Below are 14,989 nucleotides of genomic sequence, written 5' to 3' on the forward strand. Positions count from 1 at the left end.
GAGTAGAATTGAGTTTTACTCAAAAAATTATTTTTCTCCACAATATATATGTTAACTGAGGAAATAAGTTTTAAGGTACTCTCCCCACACCCAGAAATGTGATATTTTTGTTCTCTTTAGCTTGTTTTGGTTTGAAAATTTTCCTTGGAAACTGGACTTTATGTACTCATTTAGCACAAATACTCCCTTAATGCACACTTGAGTCCTCATTTTGAAAGTTGTTAATGGATGGCTTGATATGTGCTCTAAGTAATTTCCTGGGGGTAAAGCATCCCTAAGCCAGAACATTGATCTTTTGGCTGATAGAACATAGCGAACATGTAGAAAAGTTGGTTGTTTCCATCATAATGTGGTGGTGCTAGAGAATTAATCGTTTATAAGAACCTCCCATCAAATATGAAAGGTTTTATAATTTGAAGACTGATATGCAAGGCAAATGTTTGAAGAATTTTTCAGAATTTGTTATTAAACCTGTTAATTAGAAACTCCCTAATTCAGAATTTGGCATAGTTTGGACAAACTTTGGCTTAGCATTGACCCTTTTAACTGTCTACAAAGAAGGACTTAGCAAGCAAAATATGTAGTAGATCAAACAAGGCATAAGAAGGAATACTAAAAAAAAAAAAAGAAAGAAAAAAAGAAAACTACAGACCAATATCACTGATGAACAGAGATGCAAAAATCCTCAACAAAATACTAGCAAACAGAATCCAACAGCACATTAAAAGGATCATACACCATGATCAAGTGGGGTTTATCCCAGGAATGCAAGGATTCTCCAATACACGCAAGTCAATCATCAATGTGATACACCATATTAACGAATTGAAGGAGAAAAACCATATGATCATCTCAATAGATGCAGAAAAAGCTTTTGACAAAATTCAACACCAATTTATGATAAAAACTCTCCAGAAAGTGGGCATAGAGGGAAACTACCTCAACATAATAAAGGCCATATATGACAAACCCACAGCAAACATCATTCTCAGTGGATAAAAACTGAAAGCATTTCCTCTAAGATCAGGAACAAGACAAGGATGTCCACTCTCACTACTATTATTCAACATAATTTTGGAAGTTTTAGCCACAGCAAGCAGAGAAGAAAAAGAAATAAAAGGAATCCAAATTGGAAAAAAAGTAAAGCTGTCACTTTTTGCAGATGACATGATACTAAACAGAGAGAATCCTAAAGATGCTACCAGAAAACTACTAGAGCTAATCCATGAATTTGGTAAAGTAGCAGGATACAAAATTAACGCCCAGAAATCTCTTGCATTCCTATACGCTAATGATGCAAAATCTGAAAGTGAAATTAAGAAAACACTCCCATTTACCATTGCAACAAAAAGAATAAAATACCAAGGAATAAACCTACCTAAGGAGACAAAAGACCTGTATGCAGAAAACTATAAGACACTAATGAAAGTAATTAAAGATGATACAAACGGAGAGATATACCATGTTCTTGGATTGGAAGAATCAACATTGTGAAAATGACTCTACTACCCAAAGCAATCTACAGATTCAGTGCAATCCCTATCAAACTACCACTGGCATTTTTCACAGAACTAGAACAAAAAATTTCACAATCTGTATGGAAACACAAAAGATCCCAAATAGCCAAAGCAATCTTTTGAAAGAAAAACGGAGCTGGAGGAATCAGGCTCCCTGACTTCAGACTATACTACAAAGCTACAGTAATCAAGACAGTATGGTACTGGCACAAAAACAGAAGTACAGATCAATGGAACAGGATAGAAAGCCCAGAGATAAACCCATGCACATACGGTCACCTTATCTTTGATAAAGGAGGCAAGAATATACAATGGAGAATAAACAGCCTCTTCAATAAGTGGTGCTGGAAAAACTGGACAGCTACATGTAAAAGAATGAAATTAGAACACTCCCTAACAGCATACACAAAAATAAACTCAAAATGACTTAAAGACCTAAATGTAAGGCCAGACACTATAAACTCTTAGAGGAAAACATAGGAAGAACACTCTGACATAAATCACAGCAAGATCCTTTTTGACCCAGCTCCTAGAGAAATGGAAATAAAAACAAAAATAAACAAATGGGACCTAATGAAACCTCAAAGCTTTTGCACAGCAAAGGAAACCATACACAAGATGAAAAGACAACCCTCAGAATGGGAGAAAATATTTACAAATGAAGCAACTGACAAGGATTAATCTCCAAAATTTACAAGCAGCTGATGCAGCTCAATATCAGGAAAACAAACAACCCAATCCAAAAATGGTCAGAAGACCTAAATAGACATTTCTCCAGAGAAGATATACAGACTACCAACAAACACATGAAAGAATGCTCAACATCATTAATCATTAGAGACATGCAAATCAAAACTACAATGCGATATCATCTCACACCAGTCAGAATGGCCATCATCAAAATATCTACAAACAATAAATGCTGGAGAGGGTGTGGAGCAAAGGGAACCCTCATACACTGTTGGTGGGAATGTAAATTGATACAGCCACTATGGAGAACAGTATGGAGGTTCCTTAAAAAACTAAAAATAGAATTACCATACGACCCAGCAATCCCACTACTGGGCATAGACCCTGAGAAAACCATAATTCAAAACAAGTTGTGTACCACAATGTTCACTGCAGTTGTATTTATTTAGCCAGGACATGGACCCAACCTAAGTGTCCATCGACAGATGAATGGATAAAGAAGATATGACACATATATACAATGGAATATTACTCAGCCATAAAAAGAAATGAAATTGTGGGCTTCCCTGGGGGCGCAGTGGTTGAGAGTCTGCCTGCCAGTGCAGGGGACACGGGTTCGTGCCCTGGTCCGGGAAGATCCCACATGCCGTGGAGCGGCTGGGTCCATGAGCCATGGCCGCTGGGCCTGCGCGTCTGGAGCCTGTGCTCTGCAATGGGAGAGGCCACAACAGTGAGAGGCCCGCATACCGCAAAAAAAAAAAAAAAAGAAAAGAAATGAAATTGAGTTATTTGTAGTGAGGTGGATGGACCTAGAGTCTGTCATACAGAGTGAAGTAAGTCAGAAAGAGAAAAACAAATACTGTATGCTAACACGTATATATGGAATCTAAAAAAAAAAAAGGTCATGAAGAACCTAGGGGCAAGACAGGAATGAAGACACAGACATACTAGAGAATGGACTTGAGGACACGGGGAGGGGGATGGGTAAACTGGGACAAAGTGAGAGTGGTAGTGTCTATATGGACATAAATACACTACCAAATGTAAAATAGATAGCTAGTGGGAAGCAGTCGCATAGCACAGGGAGATCAGCTTAGTGCTATGTGACCAGCTAGAAGGGTGGGATAGGGAGGGTAGGAGGGAGGGAGACGCAAGAGGGAAGAGATATGGGGATATATGTATATGTATAACTGATTCACTTTGTTATAAAGCAGAAACTAACACACCATTGTAAAGCAATTATACTCCAATAAAAATGTTTAAAAAAATAAAGCATCAGAGAACCAGGTTAAAAAAAAAAAGGAATACTGATGTCCTTAAGAAAATAAACTCTTCTGAAGCAGTTTAAAAGCATGTGTTAATAGATAAGTTAGTCTAATGCCATTTACAATTTAAACAAATAATTTGGGTTATCATCTTAGCTCAGTTACAGTGGTGTTCTGTTAAACTTTATTTACAAAATATTTAAAATTCAGATTAGTCTTGATTCTGTTTATTTAAAATTGGTAATCTTTTTACTTAAATATACATGGTACTGAATTCCAATTTTTTTAAGCTTATTGTATCAGCTACCAAGAAAATTAGATTGTCTTCCCAGTAAATTATGGGTCTCTAACTCCATTAACAAAGCCACTATTCATGAAGGCAGGATTTAAGCTTGGGTTGAACAGTTTTGTAGGTGAGGATTAAACATGTTTGGCAGACACTTTCAGGGAAGTTTTCTTACTGCAGTCATGGGTGCGTGAAACAATGATATCTATCAGGCCTTTGTTTCCATTATTTCACCATATGTGAACTTTTTAAAAGAATGCTTTCATTATTTATAATGTGTTAATGCAGTAGTTTAATGCAGTAGAATTCTTTTGAAGGAAAACACTGGAAGTTCTTGCAAATATTCAGTACACTCATTTAATAACTAAGCTTTTGTCAGATGAAAGATACCCCATTCCTGTGCAGATTGCATATGTTGTAGTGGGGACATGTACACACTCTTGGAATTTGCTCAGGTGGTCTGTGATGTATGTAATCAGTGGCCTGAAACTGTTCATAGTTACTTTAAAAAAAAAAAAGTAAGAAGATTACTTAATAAATGAGCATCTGCCCACAGAAGCAAATGGAACAGAATTACATATCAAAGCATAAATATAGATTGCTCTGTGTAGAGAGTACTTTGTTTATTGAAGTTCCCAGGCTTGGTTCATGCCTTTTTGTATCTATTACATTTCATCTAGCAAGCTTTAACATGTATTTTGGTAAATACACGGCTTGCATGTGTTCTTATTACAGTTCTATTAGTGATCCCTTGATATAATGGCTGCCACACAGGAAGCACTCAGTAACTCAGTAGATGCGTAGTAAATGGACGTGTTGCCCCACACTTCAGGCTTGCTGTCAGCCTGTTTATTTGCCAATGTGCATTCCTTCCTTAATCTCAAGTAGTCTGTCTTCAGCCTGTCTTACTTTTTGAAAGTTATAAAGGTGACGTCACCATCCATCCCACTGATTTTCTCACTACTAATCCTTCCCACCTCTCTGTAGCGTGGGAGACTTCGGAACTAATTTATTTGTTCATACATTTATTACTTCAATAAATTATCGAAGGCATTTTGTCATTTTCAGTGCTAGTCTGTAGTCCTTTGTTTTTCTACTTTCTGTTCCCTTTTGTGTCTGATACTGTCTCTCTCAGGCATGTGCTGTCTCACTCTCTCATTGATGCATTTATTCAAACATTCACTGAGCACTTACTGTGTGCCAGGATACATTGATTAATTTCCATTTGAGCTCCCCGTTTCTATTCTAATTCCCCTGTGCTCTTTACCTAGTAGGGACTGTCTTGTTGGCTAGGCTTCTTTTTGCTGTGTCTCCAAGGTACTCTTGCTACAGTTTTCATCCTCACTATTGTCTGAAATTTTCCTCACTTTTTCATTACTATGTTAAAGACTGCTATTCTCTGAGAATTTATTTTTTTCCTCTTCTAGCCCATAGTAGTCTCTCATTTTTTAAAATTTCTTATGTCATTAATGAATTAATAAATAATTTTCTCCTTTCAATATTTCATGAAACAATATTCATTTTGTGCCCATCTAGATTATAACATCCTTGGTGGAGACTCTTTTATGCTTTACTCCAGTAATATCTGTACCCCACACCCCCCCAAACGTTGGCACACATTTTGGTTTGTAGAGAATACTTTCTAGCTAGTTTGTTTTTGAATGATGAAGTACGATGAGATGTGCATTGGACAACAGGACTGAAAGACTGCTACTCACTGTCTTTTGTAAATATAGACTTACAGAGGATCTGATTCAACACACTGCATTTGCACTTGTATACTGTGGCAAAGAGATTCTGGTTTTCATAATGTTTGTATCCAATACATATTTGTTTAAAAAATGAATCTGAAGTACTATGAACTTAAGAAACTTTTGATGTTTTGTTGTTTAAAGCTTAGAAATATTGGTAGAAGGTAAGATGCAAAGCTTCTGTTTATTTAAATATGTTTCAGTACAGATGGCTGATAGCTAAGGAGCATTTGTTTCCCTGAATACTTACGTATAAATATGTATTGTGTACCAATTTTGCATGACATTAATACAGAGCCATTTTTGGAAAGACTTCAATTGAGATGTGTTCAGGATGTACTTAGGAACATTTAAGGGAACAGATCAGGCTGACAGGAAACTGGAAATGTAGAATTTTTAAAAGCTGGTTGAGAATGTCTCAAGTGCTAATTTGGGAAGGCATTATCAGCTTATTTCAGGATATACACATTTAAAGCCTTCACAAAGGGCTATTCGGAGGTGATGCTATATCGTTAGAGAGAAAAAGGCGTAGATAGCATGTGTAGTGTTTGGACATCTGGAGAAGAAAATCTTGATGGAATTGTCATTGCCCCTAGGTCTGTTTGCCTTTTCCAACAATAAAATGACATAATCCTTGTCCGAAGCAAAATTTTCAGACAAATGTACCATACAACTAAAGAAATAAAAATTTATTTCTTTAGTTTATGGTTGATTAGAGGATTTGTTTTCATGTTTTAAACTAAATTGTACTAAATGATCATTTCTTCTTTTCACTTAAAATGCACGTTAGGTTAGAATAATATGTAACTTCTTTAGATACTTTGCTTTCAGTTAGTATAAACAGGCAATACACCTGTATATTATTTTGCCACTAATAGGTTTTCTTAACAATGAGAATACTTGAGTATCCTGCTGGTTACCAAACAAAGATAGACATTAACAAAAAACATAAAAGTGAACCTAACATTTAATCAGTTCTTTCAGGTTATTTTGTGTCATGGGGCAAATTATCTAATGAAGTTTTTAAATCTAATGTTTGTTAATGTTCTCAACTTGAGAATTGTGATATTTTATAATGGAGCTATCTGAGTTGTGCTAGACAAGACCTCAGAATGTGATCTGAGTTTGAGGATAGATGGATGTGATTCCCTACTTGCTCTCTGTATTTCATGAAGGGTTTACATGAAGGTTGTAGTTTTCTCCATAGTTTAGCTGACTGCAGGAATTAAATGCTATTTATTTATTTTTCTGAAAATAGAATAAAATGGATTATAGTCATATTGTTAAATTCTTATTTTCCTCTTCTTCCATTCTAGATTAAAGAGTCTATTGTTGGGGAAATCAGACGGGAAATTGTAAGTGGACTTCTGGCAGCAGTATCTTCAAGTAAAGCATCTAATTCTAAGCAAGATAGTCATTAAATGGAATTTACAGGTAAATTTTTCTGAATTTTTTTGTTTAGCTAAATGTAAATTAGTATTTAGTTTTTAATACTTTTTTTTTAGTATACAGGTCTGTTTCTCTAGCTAAATTTTGATTTACAGAAAGTATGTAATATGTTATCCTGCAGTGTGAAAACCTCTTACAACCTCATTTGAAGTGTAAGCAAGTCAAATCTCATAATCTCAAACCTCCAAGGGATTATTGATATTTTGTCATTTTATTGAAATTTCATTATAGTAAATAAATTCTGGAATTGGGGAAATTGGGACCTTCAAACCTGAGTTTTATTTTGATAGCGCTGGTTTTAATGTTATTTCAAATGTACAATTTATGGATCAAGATTTCAAGCCTTAATCATAAATTTTTAGTATCTTTGTCTTTTAAAGAAACATATCCCATAGGTCCCATATCTAATCATGTCATAATTTATAAAGGAGGATCATATATATATATATATACACACATATATGTATATATATATATATATACATATATATGTGTATATATATTTTTTTAACAGAATATTCTCATCCTCGCTTTTAAAGACCTTTCAGTAGTAACTGAAAAATGTGTAATGTTCACTTCTCTTTCTTTTTTAAGATTGGCATGGGTCCTATTAGCTGTGTGATATTGGAGTTATCAATGATATACACTGGTGGAGGTGTCATTTGTGCTTCAGAAGATACTTGCTGCTGAGCTGGGCTACTGTATACAGTGTACAATGTTTATTTCTTCTGTGCATATCTTTTTAAAAAACATAGAAACTTAGGCACTTTGCTGACTTTATTTCTTTTCTAAACTATTAAAACTGTAGCCATTTGAAAAGCCTAATATTTATTTGTATGTCAATATTTTCCAATTGATTCCCTAGGAAGAATTAATTTTAAAACTTGAAAACTTCCAGACTTAACCAACTTATAAATAACATATTTCTTCAGACTAGCTTCTTAAAACACTGACCTCTATGAGGTATTTACTGTGCAATAACTGATTCATTTTTTGAGAGCTTGAAACAACCAATGATTTTTCCCTCCACTGCTGTTAATTAGTGTCACTTCCAAGAAGAAAAATTGTTCTCTTGTAAAAATTGCTCTTAATTCTTGAGGAGGTTACTAATAGCAGTAGGATAGAATTTATTACCTAAAACTACTTAATGTTCTTACACTGTAAAGCATTGTTACTTTACCCAAGACAATTGCAATTTTATTATAGCTTATGTAGTTTTTTTTTTTTTTTTTTGGAAACATGCCTTAGGTTAAACACTATGTACTTATTGCGTTTTCCAGACTTCTTTATTATAAGGAGATGTTTCTTCTTCTAGACTAAATAGTGGAGTATTGCCAAAATAATGGGGCCTGTGACTTGAATGGATAGAAATGAATAAGCTGGTTTTGTTTTTTCAAAATGGAAGTAATTTAGATTTGTTTTTCTCATAATAGATGGTTTAATTCATTTTTAACCAGTGAGAACTGTTTGTTTTATGGGAAAAAAAAGGAAGGTAGTTTCCTATTTGGTTTCATATATGTTAAATAAATGTGTAAAGTAACAACCAAATGTTATTAGAATTATTCTTTAGCATTTATAATTTTCAACTCCTATATTTCTTTGTGTGAAATTTTAATCAAAAGTGGTTGAGATGTTAACAGTATACTTTGAAAGAATATCTAAAAGGTTTTTAAATGTTTGAATTATCACACAAAGGCTGATTTCTAAAAAAAAAAAAATTAATAAAGTATTTATTTTGCCTAACATGTTTTTAGTGATTTCTTTCCTTGAACCACAACATGAAGAATTTGGATAAGATTTGATGAGTAACAAATAAGGTCCAAAATAATTGGAGCATATAACCTAATAGGCTAAAATTCTCTTTTCCTCAAGAGGCCTCTATGATGCTTTCAAAAATGGTTAAGACTAGACCACCCCGGAGAAAGAGTGCACACTGATGCCTGTTGGTCTCATCCAGTTCTGTGGTCCTAATGATTACCATCTGAGGCAAAATAAGACTTTTCTTTAAAATGCACTGTTAAACCACAAAGAACAGACATTAAAATATTACCTTAGTCTTTGGCCAAATTATTCAGCAATTTGATTACTTGATTCTCATAATTGCAATGATACGTATAAGCCAAACACCCAACGTTAATAGTTATACAGATATCAATGATTTTTAACTAATCAGCTTTGTAGCCACTTATAGTTCATTTCTGACAATACAAGATACCCAGAATTTGGCAATCAAAGTGAGAGGTAATACAACTGGAATAACAGCCTGAGTCAATGGGCAAATCCCTTACACAGTTTATAAGTCAAATAAAATGAACTTCATCTCCTCTTTCCATTCTAAATCTTTGTGTACTTGAACATTTGAAAGCTACTATATTGACACCACCATGCTAGCTGCTGAAATGAATGAGAGAGGGTCTAGATGGAAGGAGCCGCATAGCACAGGGAGATCAGCTCGGTGCTTTGTGACCGCCTGGAGGGGTGGGATAGGGAGGGTGGGAGGGAGATGCAAAAGGGAGGGGATATGGGAACATATGTATATGTATAACTGATTAAATTTGTTATAAAGCAAAAAATAAAAAAAATAAAAAATAAAAAATAAAAAAACATTATTTTTAGAGCAGTTTTAGGTTTACAACATTCAACTTGTTGTAGAGGAAAATAAGAATGCAGTAAAGTGCATGTAAAATAATGTAAAAATAAGTATGTTTCAGGGATTCCTGAAGAGATGGTGTACTGCCCATTCTCCTGACCTGTCCAAATGGGAATGTAGTGCTAGTTGGGAGAACACAGCAGAACTGAAGCACAGTTTCTTGTTTTTGTTTTTTTTACCCTTTCCTGGAAAGGAGGAATTGATAGCACTTAGGAAGTCAGAAGACAAAACATTCTATCTTATAATTAAATTAAGGATCTAAGTTGTAGTAGGTTATGTATGGCTGTTAGAATCATTTATGAATATTGGAAGCATTTAGTTAACACTCTAGCTGCATTCTAAATGTACAAAGTTAAGATGTCTTACCTAATTAATAGCTCTCTCCTATACAGTTTTTTATTTCCATTTATTATTGTAAGGTAAGGCCCTTCACCTTTTTTTGTTCTCATTTTCACAACTGATGCTCTGTTTCTCCTAATGAATAAGTAACAGCTTGTGTACAGAATGTTGGTGTGCCCAGCAACAAATCAGAAATGTACTCAAAGAAACATGTCAAACAAATGCCAGGGGCCATTTCCTCCAGTAGGATATCCCAATGGAGGCTAAATCTTTTGTGTACAGTGATTAACTAGTTTACGTGTTCACTCTGTTCACTCAAAAGGTTGCTGGATACCCACACTTTTTAAGGTTCTGAGTTTGGGAAAATGGAAGTATAAAGAATGAGTTAAGAGCTTGTTTTAAGGAAAGTTAATAAAGTACATTGTTTAGACCTTTGAAAGAATCAATACATTTAGGAATTACATTGTAGTCTATTTTTGTCCATTTAAAAAAAAATCTAATGTGTTCTTTAATGGATAGAAAAGCATATTAAATGTAGGTAACATGAAGTTGGAATAAATAGGAAAGCAATTTGAAGAGCAGACTTCAGAATGACTTAGAAGTGGAATTGAGAAAAGAATGTTGCTTTATTTTAGAAATAAAAATATTTGAAGTGATGACAAAATATCTTAAATAAACTGATTAACCTCTAGGCTTAGGAGAAAAAAATTGAAGGAAACTTGAGAAGTTACCTTATATATATTACTTAAGAGGAGATCACACAACTATAGATAAAACATGCATTTTGTAAATATTTCTATGTTCTTGTGGTTTTATAGAACCTACATTCTATACTTTTGATGCCCCTATTGATTTAGATTTACAAAAATGTCCCTTGAATCAGCCTTGATGTCATAAATACACTTTTATGGAATTAATAAAAGTAGTATTGAATGACAAGTGTACTCAATTTGAACATTCAAATGATATGCAACAATATTTTAAAACAGAGATTCATGTTTTATACTAAATTATTTTTGGTTCTTGATTCTAATGTGCATAAATCTCTTAATTTTCCTAAGAGACCAACTTGGCAGTGTAACACACTTTACAAAATATACTTCTTTATAATTTTATGCCTTTAAAAATATTGGGACTTTCCTGGTGGTGGAGTGGTTAAGAATCCACCTGCCAGTGCAGGGGACACGGGTTCAATCCCTGGTCCAAGAAGATCCCACATGCCACGGAGCAACTAAGCCCATGTGCCACAACTACTGAGCCTGTGCTCTAGAGCCCGCAAGACACAACTACTGAGCCCACATGTCACAACTACTGAAGCCTGCATGCCTAGATCTCGTGCTCCACAAGAGAAGCCACCGCAATGAGAAGCCTGCGCACCGCAACAAAGAGTAGCCCCCACTTGCCACAACTAGAGAAAGCCCGCGCCCAGCAACCAAGACCCAACGCAGCCAAAAATAAATAAATAAATTTATAAAAAATATTATTAAATGTCATATGTTTGGCTTCGTGAAATATAGAAATGTAAATGCTACTTTTCATAAATACATGCACATTTTAATAGAATACCTATTTTTTCAGTATAATTATGCTTATAGCTAGTAATAGTAGTGTTTTCGTTAAATAAAAGTGGTTAGGTATCACTCTATTTCTACAGGTACTTTCTCAGAAAGCAACGTACTAGATCACTAGAAAGGGTAACAAAATATTTAAAGTAAGAGGGCTAGTATATACGAGATTCACGCAGTCGTTGACTTGACAAGGTTGTACATGTTTCTAGTGGTTAAGGCTCAAGCTGGGTTCAGATGTCTGCTATGTAGAACTGGGATGGTAATAACAGTACCTCTTTCATAGAGTTGTTAGTATGAATATAAATGCACTTGGCACAGCTCAATAAGATTTGTGGTGGTGGTGGTGGTGGTAATGATGATGGGTAGAAACAGGGTAACATGTAGATGAGGTATGGCAAATTAGGCATTATGTGGAAGAGAGAACCTGAACTTCTAGATCCAGGTCTGAATCATTTATCTTCATTGTGGTCTTTCAAGCAATAGAACTAGGGACTGGCAAAGGACCCTGACTCTCCTGTTACGTGAAAGGTGGACATTACTGAGTTTCAATTTTCAACAAAGAAATTTTGTTCTTTAGAACAAAAAATTTTTCTAATGGAATACCACTTAGAGTAATGCTTCTCAAACTTTCATATGCATAGAAATCAAATCACCTGAGATTTTGTGGAAATGAAGATTCTGATTGAGTAGGCCTGGGTCCTACTTTCTGGGGTCCAAATTTCTGCATTTCTAGAAGCACTCAGGTGAAGTTGATGCTTCTAGTCCATGAACTGTACTTTTAGTAGCAAGGATTTAGATTAGTAGGTCTTACTACCTGTCTGCCAGTTACTTCAAAGGGAGAAATTTGGTAAGCAGGAAAAGGAATTTTTATCTCCAAGGAGATGTCATCTTAGAGGTCCCCTTCAGGAAACTTTTCATTACAGCCCGAAGTTAAAAATTAAGAACAAATGTATACAAAAACCAGAGAAAGATACAACCAAAAAAGAAAATTACAGGCCAGTATCTTTGATGAATATAGATGCAGAAATTCTCAACAAAATATTAGCAAACCAAATCCAACAACACAAAAAAGATCATACACCATAACCAAGTTGGATTCATCCCAGGATCAAAAGGATGGTTCAATATACACAAATTAATGTGATGCACCACATCAACAAAAGAAAAGACAACCACCACATGATCATCTCAATAGATAAGAAAAGGCATTTGATAAAATTCAATATCCATTCATGATAACTTACCAAAGTGGGTATAGAAGGAACATATCTCATAATAAAAACTATTTATGACAAACACACAGCCAATATAATTCTCAATGGTGAAAAGCTAAAAGCCTTCCTGCTAAAATCTGGAATACGACAAGGCTGCCCACTCTCACCACTTCTATTCAGCATAGTATTGGAAGTCCTAGCCATAGCAATCAGGCAAGAAGAAGAAAATATATCCAAATTGGAAGGGAAGAGGTAAAATTGTCATTATTGGGCTTCCCCGGTGGCGCAGTGGTTGAGAATCTTTCTGCTAATGCAGGGGACGTGGGTTCGAGCCCTGGTCTGGGAGGATACCACATGCCGCAGAGCAACTAGGCCGGTGAGCCACAACTACTGAGCCTGCACATCTGCAGCCTATGCTCCGCAACAAGAGAGGCCGCAACAGTGAGAGGCCCGCGCACTGCGATGAAGACTGGCCCCAGCTCGCCGCAACTAGAGAAAGCCCTCGCACAGGAACGAAGACCCAACACAGCAAAAATAAATAAATTAATTAATAAACTCCTACCCCCAACATCTGAAAAAAAATTGTCATTATATGCAGAAGACATGATACTCTATATAGAAAAGACTCCACACACAAACTACTAGAACTGATAAATGGATTCAGCAAAGTAGCAGGATACAAGATTAACATACAGAAATCTGTTGCATTTTTTTTTTTAATTGGGTGCTGTCTCAATTATCCTTTATTTGTAGTTTACCTTGAATTACTCTGGTAACCTATTGAGGTTTTTTTTTTCTCCAATTCACGCTGTCTCGGCGCACGTACGTGTCACTGGCTCTTTTTTTTTATTTTATTTATTTATTTATGGCTGTGTTGGGTCTTCGTTTCTGTGCGTGGGCTTTCTCTAGTTGTGGCAAGTGGGGGCCACTCCTCATCGCGGTGTGCGGGCCTCTCACTATCGCGGCCTCTCTTGTTGCAGAGCACAGGCTCCAGATGCGCAGGCTCAGTAACTGTGGCTCACGGGGCCAGCTGCTCCGTGGCATGTGGGATCTTCCCAGACCAGGGCTTGAACCCATGTGTCCTGCATTGGCAGGTGGACTCTCAACCACTGCGCCACCAGGGAAGCCCCTCTGTTGCATTTCTTTACACTAACAACAAAATATCATAAAGGGAATGAACAAAAATAATCCCATTTTAGGTCGCGTCCAAAAATATAAAATACTTAGGAATAAACCTGACCAAGGAGGTGAAAGACTTAATGCTGAGAACTATAAAACATTAAAAAGGAAACTGAAGATGACTCAAAGAAATGGAAAGATATCCCATGTTCTTGGATTGGAAGAATTAATGTTGTTAAAATGGCCATACTACCCAAAGCAATCTACAGATTTCAGGCAATCCCAAATTACCCATGACATTTTTCACAGAAGTAGAACAAATAATCCTAAAATTCATATGGAACCATAAAAGACCCAGAATTGCCAAAGCAATCCTGAGGAAAAAGAACAAATCAGGAGGCATAACCCTCCCAGACTCTAGACAATACCACAAAGCTACAGTAATCACATCAGCATGGTACTGGCACAAAAACGGACATTTGGATCAATGGAACAGAACAGAGAGCCCAGAAATAAACCCACACACCTACGGTCAATTAACCTTTGACAAAGGAGGCAAGGATATACAATGGGAAAAAGACAGTCTCTTCAGCAAGTGGTGTTGGGAAAGTTGGACAGCCACATGTAAATCAGTGAAGTTAGAACACTCTCGTACCATACACAGAAATAAACTCAAAATGGCTTACAGACTTAAATATAAGACATGACATCATAAAACTCCTAGAAGAGATCATAGGCAAAACATTCTCTGACATAAATCACACAAATGTTTTCATATGTCAGTCTCCCAAAGCAATAGAAATAAAAACAAAAATAAACAAATGGGGCCTAATCAAAAGCTTTTGTACAGCAAAGGAAACCATAAACAAAAAGACAACTTACAGAATGGGAGAAAAAATTTGCAAATGATGAGACTAACAAGGGCTTAATTTCCAAAATACAAAAACATCTCATACAACTCAACCCCCCAAAATAAACAATTCAATTGAAAAATGGGCAGGGGCTTCCCTGGTAGCACAGTGGTTAAGAATCCATCTGCCAATGCAGGGGACACGGTTTGAGCCCTGGTTTGGGAAGATCCCACATGCCATGGAGCAACTAAGCATGCGCACCACAACTACTGAAGCCTGCGCACCTAGAG

The 14,989-nt window shown here is 35.7% G+C and overlaps 1 protein-coding gene across 5 annotated transcripts in view; it reads left to right on the top strand.

The window, feature by feature from the left end:
* ITPRID2 (ITPR interacting domain containing 2) overlaps positions 1 to 8,566 on the top strand; it is a 39,097-nt gene extending 30,531 nt beyond the window's left edge. For 4 of the 5 annotated variants that reach the window (XM_060105746.1, XM_060105747.1, XM_060105748.1 and 1 more), the window contains 2 exons: positions 6,826 to 6,943; positions 7,553 to 8,566. In XM_060105746.1, coding sequence (XP_059961729.1) covers positions 6,826 to 6,930 — 105 coding nt within the window. In that variant the 3' untranslated portion in view covers positions 6,931 to 6,943; positions 7,553 to 8,566. The remainder of the gene's footprint in view (positions 1 to 6,825; positions 6,944 to 7,552) is intronic. The other variant, XM_060105750.1, reaches the window with a different exon arrangement.
* Positions 8,567 to 14,989: the final 6,423 nt, after the last annotated feature.

The sequence above is a fragment of the Mesoplodon densirostris genome, chromosome 8 (assembly GCF_025265405.1).
Source record: "Mesoplodon densirostris isolate mMesDen1 chromosome 8, mMesDen1 primary haplotype, whole genome shotgun sequence".
Classification (NCBI taxonomy): Eukaryota; Metazoa; Chordata; class Mammalia; order Artiodactyla; family Ziphiidae; genus Mesoplodon; species Mesoplodon densirostris.